The sequence below is a fragment of the Carettochelys insculpta genome, chromosome 1 (assembly GCF_033958435.1).
Source record: "Carettochelys insculpta isolate YL-2023 chromosome 1, ASM3395843v1, whole genome shotgun sequence".
NCBI lineage: Eukaryota > Metazoa > Chordata > Testudines > Carettochelyidae > Carettochelys > Carettochelys insculpta.
This window is the reverse complement of record NC_134137.1, coordinates 25,922,624-25,940,092: the sequence shown is the minus strand read 5'-3', so window position 1 is coordinate 25,940,092 and position 17,469 is coordinate 25,922,624. Positions and strand designations below refer to the sequence as shown.

The 17,469-nt window shown below is 45.6% G+C and overlaps 2 protein-coding genes across 9 annotated transcripts in view; both read left to right on the top strand.

Annotated features, from left to right (window-relative positions):
* Nucleotides 1–2,030, top strand: part of SYTL2 (synaptotagmin like 2) — a 90,528-nt gene extending 88,498 nt beyond the window's left edge. For all 8 annotated transcript variants that reach the window (XM_074983692.1, XM_074983683.1, XM_074983659.1 and 5 more), the window contains one exon: nt 692–2,030. In XM_074983692.1, the coding sequence (XP_074839793.1) occupies nt 692–837 (146 nt within the window). In that variant the 3' untranslated portion in view covers nt 838–2,030. The remainder of the gene's footprint in view (nt 1–691) is intronic.
* An 8,237-nt stretch (nt 2,031–10,267) lies between these two features.
* CCDC89 (coiled-coil domain containing 89) lies at nt 10,268–11,688 on the top strand. Its single transcript, XM_074981360.1, has one exon. The coding sequence runs from the start codon at nt 10,389–10,391 to the stop codon at nt 11,469–11,471; it is 1,083 nt and encodes a 360-aa protein (XP_074837461.1). The 5' UTR covers nt 10,268–10,388; the 3' UTR covers nt 11,472–11,688.
* The last annotated feature ends 5,781 nt before the right edge of the window (nt 11,689–17,469 follow it).

Sequence of the window (17,469 nt, the reverse complement as noted above, 5' to 3'; positions counted from 1 at the left end):
AAGTGCATTCTTTCCCTAAACTGAAGACAAATAAAAGTGTTTAAGGTCTCTTTAGAAAACTCATGGAAAAGTGACTTTACCCAGAGAAGAGAATTTCTTAGCACAGTTCATTAGGATTATAGTAGTTAAAAGTAAATTTAAAAATAAACATAAATTGGTATTGCAAATTTAAAACTTGGCTCTTGAAATTAAGTGGCTAAGCTTATATTTTGGTGTCCAAATCAATGACCTGGTGCTGTTTTACTTCTTCCCTGGGGCAGTAAGTAACCACAGCTTTTATCAGTGGGGAAAATCAGGCCACTGAGTTAGATGCTGAAATTTAGGAACCAAAGTTTTTGTAAATCTTGGCTTGCTTTCACATTTACTTGGGATCTTTAGAAGGTGAGATAGTAAATAGCAAAAATAAAAATAGCACCCAACCAATAAATGAAAATACTGAGATTATGTAGTTTCTTATGCAGGCACAACTCCCATTAATGGTTTGATGGGAGTTGTATAGAAAATAGAGAAGTACACCATGCAAATTGACAGTTAACTCTGTAGGATAGTTCAAAAGCTTCCAGAAGAGTGGGGAATTTGCTGATTTTTGTTGATGTATAGAGATTTGCCTAAGAGTCTACTCTTCATGCTGGTGGCAGTTTTTAAGTGATTTTTATGCTTTTCCTTTTAAATAATACATTGTTTTTCCAAGGTGAAAGCTACGGTACTGCAGTGGACTGGATGGACTCCACTTTAGATGAAATCAGCCTATGGGAGAGAATGATGAACTTGCCAAACACATGGGTAGAAGATACCCTACCACTCAGGATGTTAATGGTAGCAAAGCTGACAAAATAAGATGATTGTCTAATGACGAGTATCCAAAATGTTTACTTATTGGATCTTGGGAGGGTGAGGACATACAGAGAACTTGCAGGAATTCTATAAAAGTGTGTACTACAGTAGATCTGTAGATGGCCTCTGTTCATCTATATTATTTTGTGCTGCTAAATATTATATAATGCAAATTAAACTTTTCTGCTTTCAGATTATTTTGAATTAAAGGCCTTTTACTACTTGCTTATTAAAAATGAATTAAATAAAAAATATACTATGGAAATTCAGTGATCCAATTACAAGGAGTGTGCTCTGTGTGTGATCACCAGTAATAGTGCAAAATGTTGGTGATTCACTAAATAAGCTAACTAGTGCACCCAAAAACAAAATCCAAAAAAGCACCAACAACTTTGTTTTGTGGGGTATTTTTAATTAAATGATAAGTTCCCATATTCATATTCACTGTGTGTGGTTTTTTGTAGCTTAATTTTAATGGTATGTTCAAGTCTCTCTGGTACATCCTTTGCTAGAGTTCATGATGGGGAATTTCATCTTTAGTTTTAAATTCCCAGGGCTTGGGAGAGCTTTAATGGTGATGTTGATTTCAATCCTATAAGGTGTTGAATTTCCACGCATTCGGGCTCAGGGCTATGAAGAGGGTTTGACTGTATACAGAGAACATATACTAGTAGTCTTGTTATCTTATTTCTAAATTATGGCTTTTGTATGGAGCAATGAAGTTAAATTTACTGTGTTTAAATGTTAAGATTTTGTTTATCCATTAAATTGCTGATTTTATTGTTGATGAATACATTGGATATTTATTTTAAATGTATACGCTATCTGTACTCATTTGTTGTTGGTTTGCTCTTTTGGGTATGTCCAGATGTTTGTGTGTACCTTTTGTGCCACTAACCCAACACAACAGAAATTGTGTAGTTGTTGGTTTAAAGACCCTATGCCATACAAAATATCAAAGAAATTTCAATCCTGTAGTATTGTAACTAAAAGTTTGAATGTAAAAAATATACAAATTCTTACTGTTTTTAACTAAAAGCAGCCTATTAAAGCTACAGTTGTGTTCAGAGATGGAAATGTTCAATTAAAATACACATTTGATCAATTATACATTTACACTTCATGTAGCTGTGAAAAAATTTGATATTGTATTATTGAAAGTCACAGCCCTCAAAATAAATGTATATGTAACATTAGCTTTATTTTGTTTGTTTATTGCAATTAATGTAAATCTAGAATCTGGTAATGCTTCCTATATTTTATCAAATTACAAATCTGAAGCAAGTGGGGGGAGGGTTGAGAATTTCAGATGGAGTTAAGTGCTTAATTTGTATTGACTTTCAACAGACATTGAACAGCTAAGTGCATTGTGTTTTGGGTGGAATTTTTCAAAAGCACCCACGAAAGGTCATGATTGTAGTACTTCCTACTAATTTGGAAATCTGGATATTTATGAAGCTTAGAGGCACAATAATTGCTTATTACTTAAAAAAAATTCTGAATTTGAGGAATGTATATGTATATGTGAGGGGGTGGCTACTCCTCACTAGCATGTAAGGAATTAATGCAACCCTGAGGGAGGCTGTGTGGCCTGAGGAGGCAGCCAATAGGGAAAAGGTTTATAGAGGCAGACAGTTAGTTAGGGAAAGGCTTATTGGCTACACACAATCAAGGCCTGCTTGGGCCATACAAGAAAGGGCTGCTGAGCAGAGTCAGTAATTCTTTGAAGTTTGCAGGGTGAGAACTGGCAGTCTGGAGGGCTGAAGCATCATGGGCAGAGCAGTGCTAGACAGGGTTAGTGGAGTATGAAGGAGCTCTTGGCTGATGGCTCCCTGACTGAGGCCATGATTCCAGAGGTACAGAATGGGCTGGGGCTGCGAGGAAGTGGGCCAGTAAATGATAGGGTGTTGGAGGAAGAGCAGTGTGTGGCTGTTAGCTATATAGTCCCTGGGCAGAGTGCCAGAATGGCAGGGAGGTCTGGGTGGGGGGTCCTCCTTTTGCCCCACTTGCAATGGAGGGGCATGGACTGCAGTTTGCCGGGCAGGTGGTTGGACTGAAGACATTAGATCCCTTGGAAGGCGGGTGAGACTGGAGTGGGTGCACAGCCAGAGGGCTGTGCCCAGAAGAGGGCATTACAGGTGCTAGAAACAGAAGCAACAGCTGGTGAGGCACTGCTAGATGAAGTTGCCCTGGTGAAGCAGAGCTCATTCCAGGGAGTGCCAGCAGGAGGTGCTATGATGGTAAGTCCCATCCCCATCACAGCATAATTATTTTCTTTGTATTCATGCTACAAGACAAGCTGACAAGAGGAGGTGCATATTTTTATACAGTAGGTTGACCCTTCAAAAGAGTACTCGTGTGTGTGTGATCTGCAACTTTCCACTGGCTAACTTATATTTGGGCTTGTCTACATTACCTCCCTACTTTGAAGAGAGGATGGTAAGTAGGGTGTTGGGAGACTATTCATGAAGTGCTGCACTGCATATGCAGCACGTCATTAAGCTAATTCTCCCCTGTGGCAACTTTGACGTGCCAGCTTGCGTGTAGCCGCAGCTAACCCACCAGTACTTTGAAGTGCCTGGGCAACTTCGAAGTCGCTTTACTCCTCAAAATTTTAACTCTTCAGAGTTGCCGTGGGGGAGAATTAGCTTAGTGAAGTGCTGCATATACTGCGCAGCACTTCATGAATAATCTCCTGACACCCTATTTACCATCCTCCTTTCAAAGTGTGGGGGGGGCAGTGTAAACACAGCCTGTGTGTGTGTGTGCGTGTGTGCACGCGCTACAAGCTTCCAGATGTCCAGTGAGGTAGTACTGTTTGAAAAAGCGTTATCAGTGCACACTAGGGAACTTCTACTATTAGCCAACAGAGTCAACACAGATGTTAATGTGGCAGGCTTGTGAACACTAAAATTCACACTTCAGCTGAGGCAGAATAATGCACCATATATACAACTCCTTAAATACATTGCTTTTGTTTAGAAATAGTTCCAGGAATTCATACGTTTTGATTTAGGATTGGAACAGGTCATCTTTGGACTGAAACTCATCAGGCAAGAGCCGTGTAACCTTTTGTACAAAACAGATATATCTGAAAGTGCTCAAATTAGGATAGAATCACACTAAAATATGTAGCCTGTGATAAAGCAAACCTTTGTTCAATTAGAATAGTAATTGGATATCCCATTTTTTTCTTAAATCATGATTAATTTAGTTGGGATTGGTCATGCTTTGAGCAGGGTGTTGGACTCGATGACCTCCTGAGGTCTCGTCCAACCCTAATATTCTAAGATTCTGTGGTGTACTGGTGTATGATGTATGTTCAATGAAAGCCAGTCCTCACCAGTATTCCAAATATATCATTATCACAATTTTATTTGAGATTTAGATTTAAAAAAAACACACTGATACAGAAGCTTTCTATGCCCAAATAATTGATGGCAATTGCCATCACATGGCTAACCAGCAGAATTAAAAAATCCTGTACAAATTAACTTGGATGGTCAATAAATCAAAGTACCAAAACAGAATCTTTTGGCCTTGTGAGGAATACAGCATCAAACTGCCCCTATTACCCTGGAAAATAAATAGCTTTTGTAGCATTCTATAAGATTAAGTGCTTTTTCCAGACCCGTGCACTGGATTTTTTTTCCCACTAAGGCAAGACTGAGTCATTATATGAAACTGTCAAGCTCTTCCACCTTTAAGACTACAGTGATTTAAGCAAGGTCAACTGAGCCAGTTGCAACAGTATCCTTTAAAAATACAGCAGCGCTCAGTAGCGCAGTATTAGAAGGCTGTATTACTATCTTCATGAAAGCCCTGATTCACAGCCGATTGGTTCTGGTTTAGAACCTAAAGGCTATTACTTTTATATCTTTTAACAACTAAATTTACTAATCTTTAGTGTGTGGTTTTGTTTTTTTTTAACTGCATAACCTTATAAAAGGAAAATGCACTGGCTTTCACTCATCCTTTTCCATGGACTATACTGCAGTGAAAAGAACTCAACAAATCAAATCAACTACTGGAGGAATTCAACTGTCTTTAGAAAACATATGACAGTAAAATGGTGTATAGCTTTACTTACAGAAATTCTTCTGGAAAAGAGGTGGGTTTTTTTTTTTCCCCCTTTCAGTTCTTTTTAAAATCAATGCACTTACCGTGCAGGCTGGAAGAATTTTAACACTTAAGTAATAATTGTGGTGAAAAGACCAAGTATTTTAAAAGTATCATTAACAGAATTCTTAACTTATTGATAAGTCACTTGAAACTGCTTCACCTACCCAATATGACTTTCTACCAATACACATGTAAACACCCTGCAGTCACAGGGAAGAACGCTTCCAAGTCATCAATAGTTAGGTCTCTAAGGGCATGTCGTTGAGATACGGTACAAGAAGGCAAAAGACTACCTTCTAGGAAAGCAAATGCCGGTCAGTCAATAGCTGTTTTGAACTAAACTCCAACTCTCATTTAACAGAATCTGTAAGCAGTTAAATGTCCATCACTTTTCTAGATAATATACACCTGAGAGCTGTGAGTCCAATGAAATGTACTTTTGGCAAAACTGTCACGAGCAATAGTACATCAGTACCTCTGAATCTCAAATGTCTACTACACTTCATTTTAAAAATATTTCTTTGCATATAATCCTCCCTCCTGGGAATAAATTCCCACATATATGACTAGACATAATTATCTCCTTCTTCCCAAATCAGTAATGTGGCACATGAATAAAGTGGAAAAGAGACTTTTTTCCTATGTCTGCAAGCTCTGGCTCCTGCAGATCTCTCTTCTCGTTTCATTCTGTTGCCATCTTTGCTCCACAGAAGCCACAGCGCCCTATACTTATCCTACTCTCATTCAGGCCTCTGCCCATGCAACTCTGTAGATAGCATGTGTTCTTTTCTAACCCATAAAGTTGAACCTGAAAATACAGAATTCATCAGGGAAGCCTATAAACCAGAGCCTTCTCAGCCACCCATCCACACTACCCCCTTACTCTACTGAAAAAGCTACGCTCTATGGCTATGTCTATGCAAGAGTCATCTGTCAACAGTTACTGTTGGAAGATCTGAGAGAACTTCTACTGACAGCATGTTCACACGAAAGTGGATTGTTATGTTGATCCGCTCTGTTGACGGAGATCGGCCAGACTGCCCAGCCACTCTTTCAAGAGAATGGACCCTGGAACCCCATCAGACAGGATTGCATGGCTGGCAAGCGCTTCTGGGAGCCCCAGCTTGGCATGCCCTTAAAGGCCCCCCCAGCCCATGTTCCCTGCCCATGCTGAGGCTTGCCTACCTTGTTGAGATACAGCAGAGCTACCACAAGGCTCCCATGCTCTCTGAGAGAGACTTTACAGTTTCCAGATAACCATGGTGCCAGAGCATCCCCCAGGCTTGCACTGAACCTGCTCTCATCTGCTTGAGCCTGCTGCTCACCCTGATCATGGCCATCTTCTGACACCAGTCTCAAGGAGCATGCTCTTTATGCCCAAGGGCTCCGTCCATGCCTTTCTCGAAGGGTGATCAGGTGGGTCTGGAGCTACAGACTGGTGTGACCTTCTTGTCATGGGGCAGTGGGATGACCAGCAGTGGCTACAGAAATAGAAAGTACACCTTCCTGGAGCTCTGCCTGGCTTGCTCCTACCCTCCAGAGACAGGACGCCCAGCTGTGGCCCGCAATCTCCCTGGAGAGGTGGGTTGCTATTGCGCTCTGAATGCTCACCACGCCAGCCAGCCACTGGTCTGTCAGGAACCAGTTTGGTATGGGGAAGTCCACCGTCGGGGTGGTCTTCATGCAGGTAAGGCACTCTTAGGCCACGTGCCCTGCATGGGGGGTGAGGAGGGAGGTCCCACCCAAAGAGAAACCTTGAGGGGTGGGGAGCCCCATCCCTGGGGAACCATGCAGTTCCAGCTTCTCTGACCTGCTGCAAGGGGGTGTGTGTCTTGCCTGGGGGTGGGGCAGAGAGCTCAGGGGCTAGGGGATGGGGAGCAGGCCTCCCTCCATCACTGACGTGTGTGTTTGGTCTCCTCCCCTTGCAGGTCATGATGGCTATCAACACCATCTAGCTCCAGAGGGTTATCTGCCTTGCAGACCTGGATTTGGTTCTGGTCAGATATGCTGCCCTGGAGTTCCCCATCTGCTTTGGGGTGATTGATTGGGACCCACATCCCCATCCATGCCCCAGACCACAGCGTATCCAGGTTCATCAATTGGAAGGGATTGCATAAGAACGGCCATAGTGGGTCAGACCAAAGGTCTATCCAGCCCAGTAGCCTGTCTGCTGACAGTAGCCAGTGCCAGGTGCCCCAGAGGGGGTGGACCGAAGACAAGGATCAAGTGATTTGTCTTCTGCCATCCATCTCCAGCCTCTGATGATCAGAGGTCAGGGACACCATTCCTACCCTTGGCTAATAGCCTTTTATGGACCTAACCTCCATGAATTTACCTAACTCTTTCTTAAATTCTATTATCGTCCTAGCCCTCACATTCTCCTCTGGCAAGGAGTTCCACAGGTTAACTGTGCGCTGCGTGAAGAAGAACTTTTTTATTAGTTTTAAACCTGCTCCCATTGATTTTCATTTGGTGTCTTCTAGTTCTTGTATTATGGGCACAAGTAAATAACTTCTCCTTGTTCACTCTCTCCACACCTGTCTGTCAATTTTATATACCTTTGTCATGTCCCCCCTCAATCTCCTCTTTTCTAAACTGAAAAGTCCCAATCTTCTTAGCTTCTCCTCATGCCACTCCATTGTGCTGCAGACCCTGGTCGACCATCAGGGATGGTTCTTCAATGTGTATGTTGGGTGCTTGGGCCAGGCACACAATGCGTGGGTGTTCTGCGACACCAGTCTGTGTCGGAGGATGGAGGCAGGCATCTACGTCTCCTGCCAAGAGCTGGTGGTCAGGGACGTGCAGATGCCACTCTGCATCGTGGAGGACGTGGCCTAAACCCCTCATGCCCTGGCTCATGAGGTCATTTGTGATCTACCTGGACCCAACCCAGGACCAGGTTGTGTGTCCTCAGCCACTTCTAGGCATGTTTTAGGTGCCTCCTTGCCCATCTGGATGTGGGGGAGCACAATGTCCCACAAATAGCGGCCGCATGTTGTTCCCTCCACATTATGGAGTGGGTGAGTAGTGGAGGCTGACCATGGCTGCAAGCAGCTGGACATAGCTCTGGTACACCAAGCTCACAGGGATGGGGTGCAGAACCTGTTGGTGTGCAGCACTGCGTAGTGACATCATCGTCTCTGCTGTCTGGCTAAGCTGACATTACACAGGGATGCTTATTGTAGCAAAAATTGTTTATAATAAAATTCATAAATGCTTAAAAATTTTTAAATTATAAAATGCTCTTGTAATGGAATTTTCTTGTGAAACACACATTTTCACTTCATGGAACCCCAAGGTTCCATGGAATACCATTTGGGATACACAAACCTATTGTTTATTTTGGCTTTGTAACTTCCTTTGATCTGTTTTCACTTGTGATCACTTAAATCCTACTTTTTATGCTATATAAAAACACATTGGTTTATTATCATTCTTCCTTTAATAAAGGGGAAAACCTAGAAGCTTTCCCTGTGCAAAACTTTTATACAGAAGCGTGAATTATTTGGGGTTTTGGTGCCTTTTGGGTGTTGGGTTTGTGGGTACTCTCAATGGCCCTACAGCTGAGATCTCTCAGCTTGTCCAGCAACTGTGTTGCTCTGCATGGGGGTGGTAACCTCAACTCTGCTTTAGCTGGGGAAGAGGAGAGCTTCTGATCCAGCAGGACAAGGTGGTGGGAAGCCCCAGAGGGTAGGAAGGCAGGCTCAGTGGCTTGATCAGCACACCAGGTGACAACCCCAAGGGGACTTCTGTGGTCCAATCCACCACATCCATATCTCATTATCTTCATCATGAAGACAAGGCCCCTTCCCTGATATTTACAGCCTGACAATGTGACCTCTCCAGCTCTCTGTGACTTCAGGCCTGCTGCAGTTCATTTCAATATTCCTACTTCAGGAATATTTGGTTCTCTTTACAGGGTCTTTTAAAAAGTATGTTAGTGGCATCTGTTTGCTCTGAAGCACTCCCAACTAGTTCACTGGCTTGACAACTGACCTGGCAGTCTTCCAAGTAGTAGGTATGAACCCTGGCATGACTACAGTCGGGTTAGTCCCTTGTTTCCATGGAGACAAACTCCACAGCAGGAGTGGCAGACAAACCAGAGCAAAGAGAATATCCGGTAAGGAAATGTTTTCCTGATCTCTTCCTACACATTTCTTTCATTCCACCCTCTTCAGCCTGTTCTCTGCCTTCTTTGCACACAGCCCACCCAAACCTGGGCCTCCCTCCTGAGTCCAATTTTTTCCTTTTGTCAGGAGGCCGAGAAAGCAGGGGCAGCTTTGCATGGCCTGGTAACTACGGGGATGGCACTCTTGGCAGAAATTCACCAGCACACAATTCTGAGCCTATTCAGTCTCTGCAGACAGCTGTATGCCCTTACTTCTCTCCTCCAGATTTCCTCCCTTATTCCCCTTGCCCTCCACCCTTTTCCTCCTTCCTTCCTTTTGCATTGACTCCCCACTTCCTGTTATCCTCTTCTTACTGCTCACAGTCTAAAATAAATCCTATCATTAACAAAATGTGCCGCTTTTCAACGTGCTTATTTATGTGAGTGTTTTACCTGCCTCTATTCACGTGCCCTCTTGAATGGCAGCTCTTCAGTGCAGTTCGTCTTTTCACACACATTTGTGCAGCGTCCTGATCTTGATTAAGGATTTTTGTTGCTCCAATAATACAAATATTTTCTCATTCTTAGATGAAGAAACTGAGGCACAGACAGGTAACGTGCCCAAGATAATAAATATATTATCAGCAGGAAAGATAAAATTAGACCCCAAGTCTCCAATTCTGTGCTTTAATCATTAGGTCCATCACCTTCAGTACCAATAATACTCAAATAGCCCTTTTCATTCATATATCTCCAGGCGGTCCAAAAAGGTGCTATTAAATAGGGAGCGATGTATTGTTTACAGTAATTTATAATCGGTTAAAAGACCAGTCTAATAACTCCAGCTTGGTTTGCATTTCTAATAACAGATATTGCATGGGGAACAGATGGGAAGAGAATTGTGTATGTGTCTTAATGTTATAGTTTAGTAAACGAAAATATTTGCCTGGAATCATGCATCATGGATTTGTCATCAGTGGGTAGCTGGACCTCAATGAGTATTAGTTTTTGTTTTGTTTTTTTTTTCTGGCGAGGGCTACAGGTTTTCCTTTGGCTGCTTCCTTAATTTTGCACTGTGCAGCAGGAACTCATGCTTTGTATCTGCAAAGCCAAGGAAAATGTTTGTGGTGTTGGCAAAATGCTATCTGTTTTGGAATGTCTGGGTCTCCTGACTAGTGATATAATAGAACTTCCAGGACACTTCCACCAATAGCAGCCCTGTTGGCTGGGAAACTAGAACTGTTGGGTGCAATTAAACAAATTCGAATGTTACTTAGGCTGTTATATAGCTTTAGTTACAGAACCTGCAGAAGACAACAGCTCCATGCCTCAGGATGAGAAGGACCCAGAGATGTCTTGTCCCACCAGTGATCCAGAGGAGACTGAATCAGGGACAGAAGGAGACATGGGAGATCTCTATGAGGTCTTGGAGAAGCTCCGTGGGCTCTCTGATGGAGAAAAGGGGGAAAAAGCTCTGCTACGCTCACGCCTCCATGAGCAATCTCAGCTCATCTGCATATTGAAGAAGAGAGCAGATGACTCCCTAGTGCGCTGCAAGGCATTGGAGAGGCTCAATAGGGAGCTGGAGGAGTTGAGGATGGAAGATAGTGTAAGGCTTGAAAGTCAGACCCGGCGGGCCCAGCAGTTGGAAAAGCGCTTTATGGATTTGGCTGCCAACCATGAGGACATGATCCGATTCAAGGATGAGCACAAGCAGCAAAACATGCTGCTGAGGGAGGAAAATAAGCACCTGAGACAGGAAAATGAAAGCCTTTTTAGCCAGGCTTTGAAGGAGAAAGAGTCTGAAGTCCTCCAACTTGCTTCCCAGAAGAAGAGACTCTCTCAGGAAGTAGATTCCTTAAAGCAGAAATGTGCTCAAGAAAGCTGCAGAGCCCAGGAGCGAGAGCTGGAGCTACTGGAAGCTCAGAGCCAACAAGCCAATGCCCATGCCAGGGAAACTGACTTACTGAGAAGTCAGCTGCACGGCCTGGAGGAGAAGCATCGCCAAACTGCTGCACAGCTGGAGCAGGCAGAAAGGCAGCAAAAGGCTGAGGGCAGCGAGCTGCAAGCCAAGTTGGAGAGGGTGAGCCGTGAGAAAGAGGAGCTGCTACACCTGGCTATGGAGAGGGGCAAGGCACTGCAGGAGAAACAACGGGAAATTCAGCAGCTGGAAAAGAAGCTGGAGGCTGCTGAGAGAGCCAGGCTTACAGCAGAGGAGCGCTTTGTGAGAGAGGTAACAGCAGTGAACAGCAACCTAAGGGTCCGAGACCTGCAGCAACGCCTGGAGGGAAGCGAACAAGCATACAGTGAGCTCTGGATACAGTTTGATGCTTACAAGAAACACAGCATGGACTTACTAAATAAAGAAAAAGAGCTAAACAACAAACTCCGGCACTTCATGTCATAACACCTCACTGTTCAGCACTTATAGGACACTCCTGCTTATTAGTAACCCTTTTTGAACTACAATGATTTTTATCAGATTTCTTTATGGTGCCCCCAAGGCTTTACAAACTTTTTCTGAAGGCTGATTTGGAGCCCATTTTTTGTTTTCGTGCTATTGATTTGAAATAGCAGCCTAAATGTGGCACTTTGAACAGTAGAACAAGTTATGGTAAATAAAGATTGAGAAACAATGGATGTTAGTGTGGAAAATTCATAATTTATCTGAGTTTCTAGCTGGTTCTTTGCCTCATGTTTTTAGTAATTTTTACAGTGTCTAAAAGTACAATAAGCATTTTACATCTGAAATAAAAAGAAAAAGCTCCTGACTGGAAGAGATTAATTTGATACAAAGTAACATACACTAAAATGGAACTGAAAAGGAAAAAGAGAGTGCACCAAGATCAGTTTATTACCCTTACGGAGAACAAAATTCATCAGTACACCACCATCATTATCATCAACCATGGGCTCACCTGCGACCGGGTGGTTGCTAACAGGAGGGAGTTTTGAGAGGGGCTCTCCTGGGGAAGGAGGGGGCAAACTACAGCACCTTTTGGGTAAGTGGCTCTCTGGAGTGTGTGGGTGCCTGGGTTTGGGGGTTCTGGGCCTGGGTTTGTCTGTTTATTTGGTGTTTGGAGTGCTGAGCTGTCTGTCTGTCTGTTTGAAAGGCCATGTGCTCAGGCTGCGTGCCGATTGGCTGAGCGGTAGTCAGCAGGAGGGGCTCTCTCAGGTAGGCCAGAGCTCTAAAGCCCTGCTGGCAAGCGACCAGGGAGCATGCGAACAGGGTGGTTGCTAACAGGAGGGAGTTTTGAGAGGAGAGTTTAGAGGGGGAGCTTAGAGGGAGCTAGTTACTTCTTCAGGTGTAAGGGGCAGCATCATCCCCAACTGCTGGCTGGAGCTGAGGGACCTGCTGCAGTATGAGGAGCAGGGGGGGCGAGATTGAGGGATGTCAGTGGTGGGCAAGTGGTTTGGGGGCGTCTGGTACGGCTGTGAGGATGGCAGCACCCATGGAGGCTCCTTGCAGCGTGCTGGCTCAGATTGCATGGATTCCAGGCCCAGTCCTGCGCTCCCTGCATGCACGCGCCACACCAGATCTGTGGGGCTCCAGGGACAGCCATAGCCAGATGAGGAGTTGGTAGCTTTGGCTGGGACCCAGGGTGCGGCTGGGCTGCGAGATCGGTGCCTTCGTGGAGGACGTGGGGCTGCAGCAGCGTGTGGCCAGGTGTGGAGAGGCCGGGGGACCTGGGGGCAACGAGAACTGGTAGGGGGCTGTGTGGTGCAGTCGGGAGACATGGGAGTGGATGGGGGAAAGGGGGACAGGGAGGGAGGATCTGGGGGTGATAGTCGATGAGAGGCAGAGGGGTGGGGAGGAGGGTCCTGGGGAGGCAAGGAGGTCATCACGGGGAGCTTTGGGGACGTGGTGCCAGGGAGGTGCAAGAGGTAGTGGGACCGTACCCACGTTCTCCATGCCCCACTGCCTTGTGGGTTATCCTGGAAAGGAGCAAGGCTAAGGGAGTAAACCCTGACAGAAAATCGGGAGGGGAGTCCTAAGGCGGTTCTGTGCCAACTTCTGGCATTGACCCGGCAAGTCCTGCAGCTGAGCTGGTACCAGACGTAGAGGTTATCCTCTCCTTTGGACTATATCAGTAAAGCCAAGAGGGGGACACTGGCATCTGGGCAACCCAGGGTCCCAAAAAAAAATTGCCCAGGCTCGTGCCTGGAGAGGTGCTCCAGCATCGCTTAACAGCGTTGAACCAACACAGGAGGTAACAGATACCAGTTATAAGCTCTTGCTCGATTGGCGTAGAGAACGAGCACCAGGGGTTGCCTTCGACGGTGGGAGAGATCGTCACATCTCACTGGACAGTCGCCGCCTGCCTCAAGCTGGGCAGCCCCCAGCCAATAAGGTACTGTACTGCCACAGTTCACCTGCCTCACTGGGTGCGTGAGGCTTAAGGTTCCCAAACCTGACAAGTGACCTGAAATCTGAGCACCAGGCAAACCAATAAGAAAATCAACAAGAAAAGGAAACCATCAAAGTTTTAAGCTTGCTTGCTGGAATGTGCAGACCATACTGACAGGTGTGACTGAAGATCTTCAGGACATCAGCGACACCCGAAAAGACCGCTGTCATCGATGAGGAACTGAAGAGGCTCCAAGTTGACATTGCTGCTCTGCAAGAGACATGTCTCGCAGATTCGGGATCTCTAAAGGAAAAGGAGTACACCTTTTTCTGGCAGGGGAAAGCCCGAGAAGAACCCAGGGAGTATGGTGTTGGCTTCGCCTTCAGAAACACCCTTCTACAAATCATGGAATTAGTCATGGGTGCATCAGAAAGACTCTTTCAGGTCATACTCCAAACTTGCACCGGGCCCGTCCACCTGATCAGCGATTATGCCCCAACCCTGTACGCCGCACCGGAAGTAAAAGACAAGTTTTATGACGTGCTTAGTGCTGCCATAGTGCAAATACCTGCTCGCGAACAACTGTACATTCTGGGAGACTTTAATGCAAGAGTTGGAGCCGATCGTGACTTGTGGCCTTCCTGCTTAGGCCACTTCGGTGTGGGAAAAATGAATGAAAATGGTCAGCGTCTTCTTGAACTTTGCACGTACCACAATCTGTGCATCACAAACACATTTTTCCAAACCAAGCCACAGCACAGAGTGTCATGGAGACACCCACGCTCAAAACACTGGCATCAACTAGACGTGGTCATCACTAGACGTGATAACCTGAGAAATGTCCTTCTGACACGCAGTTATCATAGTGCTGACTGCAATACAGATCAGTCGTTAGTTTGCTCCAAACTCAAGGTGATTCCCAAGAAGCTGCACCGCTCTAAACCAACTGGAAGGCACTGCATCAATGCCAGAAAGACGGCTAACTCAGAGAGAGCTGAGAAGTTCAGAGTGACCCTCGAGGAGAATCTGCTCAGCAACCCTGGGGGTGCCGATGTGACATCCAGATGGCAGCATCTGATGAATACGATGTACAACATGGCCTTGTCGGTGTTTGGAAGAAGAGCTAGAAACACAAATGACTGGTTTGAAGCTAACTCCGATGAGATGATTGCAGCCATCGAAAAAAAGCGTGCTGCGCTCCTGGAGTACAAATGTTCGCCGAGCCAGAATACCCTGCAAGCGTTCAGAGCAGCCAGAAAAACAGTACAGCAGACGGCCAGGCGCTGTGCCAACAACTACTGGCTCGAGCTATGCATCAGCATCCAGACCAGTGCTGACTTTGGTAACCTCAGGGGAATGTACGAGAGCATCAAGAAGGCATTAGGACCCACCCAGAACAAGATGGCACCTCCTGAAATACAAATCTGGTGAAGTCCTCACGGACAAAGCCAAACAGATGGAGCGCTGGGTTGAGCACTGCTCCGAGCTGTACTCACGCGAGAACATTGTGGTCGAGTCAGCCCTCGATGCCGTCGAACTCCTACCAGTAATGGACAAACTGGATCAGGAACCAACTGAGGATGAACTGAAGAAAGCCACTGACAGCATTGCAGTAGGAAAGGCCCTGGGCCAGGATGGTATACTACAAGAGTTAATCAAGTGTGCCACAGACACTCTCCTGGAACCCCTACATGAGCTACTGTGCCCGTGCTGGAGAGAGGGAGAGGTTCCACAGGACATGCACGACACTAACATCGTAACCTTGTATAAGAACAAAGGAGACAGAAGTGACTGCAACAATTACCGTGGAATCTCCCTCCTAAGCATCACTGGTAAACTGTTCGCTCGTGTCATCCTCGGCAGACTTCAGAAGATTGCTGAGAGGGTGTATCCTGAATCACAGTGCGCATTTCACGCAGAGAGACCTACCGTTGACATGGTCTTATCTCTGAGGCAGCTGCAGGAGAAATGCAGGGAGCAGAGGAAGCCACTCTATATTGCCTTCATCGACCTAACCAAGGCCTTCAACTTGGTCAGCAGGGATGGACTGTTCAAACTGCTCCACAAGATAGGCTGTCCACCACGGTTACTCAAGATGATCCAGCCTTTCCACGAAGACATGAGAGGAACTGTCCAATACGATGGCACATTATCAGATGCTTTCAGCATCAGGAGCGGCGTCAAACAAGGATGCGTCCTTGCTCTGACACTGTTCGGGATCTTCTTCGCACTCCTCCTTAAACATGCCTTTGGATCTTCAACAGAGGGCATCGTTTTGCACACAAGATCTGACGGGAAACTGTTTAATCTTGCAAGGCTGAAAGGTAAATCTAAGGTGTGGGAAGTCCTCATCAGACATATGCTGTTCGCAGATGACGCTGCTGTCGTGTCACACACAGAAGACCAGATTGAGAAGCTGCTGGATCGGTTCTCCAAAGCATGCAAGGACTTTGGGCTCTCCATCAGCTTAAAGAAGACAAATGTACTTGCTCAGGGCGTTGCTGATTCTCCATCAATCAGCATTGACAACGATACGTTAGAGGTCGTCTACGAGTTCCTTTACCTCGGGTCCACCATCACGGACACCCTGTCCTTGGAGACTGAGCTAAATAGGGGGATCGGTAAAGCAGCCACAACTCTGTCCAGACTCAGTGAGAGAGTATGGAATAACAACAAGCTGTACACTCACACCAAAATGCAAGTCTACAGAGCCTGCATCCTCAGCACCCTCCTTTACGGCAGTAAGACTTGGACCCTGTAGTTCGCCCGCCAGGAAAAGAGGCTGAACGTCTTCCACTTGCGCTGCCTCAGGCGCATCCTTGGAATATCATGGAAGGACAGAGTGTCCAACACTACCGTCCTTGAGCAAGCTGGAATCCCAACTACGCACACCCTCCTCAGGCAGCGGCGGCTCTGCTGGCTTGGCCACGTCCACAGGATGAATGACGGAATGATCCCAAAAGACATCCCGTATGGCGAGCTAGCCTCTGGCAAAAGACCTCCCGGGCGCCCCCAGCTGTGCTACAAAGATGTTTGCAAGAGAGACCTCAGGGAAGTAGACATCAAGCCAGACAGCTGGGAGGAGCTGGCAGACGATCACAGCAGATGGAGGCAGGAACTATACAAGGGCCTTCAGAAGGGCGAGTTGAGGATCAGACATCTAGCAAAGGAGAAGCGAGCCCACAGAAAGCACAGCAAGGACTTGCCAGACACCCATTACATATGCAACAGATGCAGCAAGGACTGTCACTCTCGTGTGGGTCTTCACAATCACAGCTGACACTGCAAATGAGGATGCCAAACGGAACTATGAATGGCGCGTTCCATAGTCTATGTAGACTGAAGGATGCTGCTACTACTACTACTACTAGGGCTCACCTGATGCCTCTCACTATTTCCTTCCATCTTTCCCTGTCCAGTGTGGAGTGGCTTAGTTTCTGTAGACTAGTTCTGCACCAATTTACTATATCATCTACCCATTCTCTGTGTGGTCTGCCTCTCCTATTCAAACCATTCATTATGCCAAATACCAGGTCCTGATTTTTCGTTCGTCGTTCGTTCTGTAAATAAGCTGTAACTTCTGTTGCATAACCTTCTGCAGTAGGTTCTCTTTTGACTCTGTCTTCCTATATAATTTCTCATTGGTGACCTTCTGCATCCATCCTATTCTCAGGATCTTTCTATAACAACTCCTCTCTAAGACCAATATTCTTCTCTTTGAATCTTTTATCATCCATGTCTCACATCCGTACAACATGCTGCTGAATACACTCGTTTTCAAGATGCTCAGCTTCATTCCTAAGTGAATTGCATTGCTTTTCCAGCTCTTATCCCTTGCCTTCAAACTCGCTCTTGCTTTCTCTATTCTATTCACTATTTCCTTCTTACAGTCTAGCTCATACATTATGTTACTCCCCAGATGTGAACTTCTCTACATTCTCTAGTTCAATCTCATCTATGCTGATCTTCCTTCTTATATCCTTATCTCCAAATACCATTGTTTTTGTTTTATCAATGTTTATAATCAGTCCGTACTACTTCCCTTCCTCGTTTAGA

Excerpts from the sequence above, each read along its gene's own strand:
- CCDC89 (XM_074981360.1), top strand. The coding sequence starts at position 10,389 with ATGCCTCAGGATGAGAAGGACCCAGAGATGTCTTGTCCCACCAGTGAT.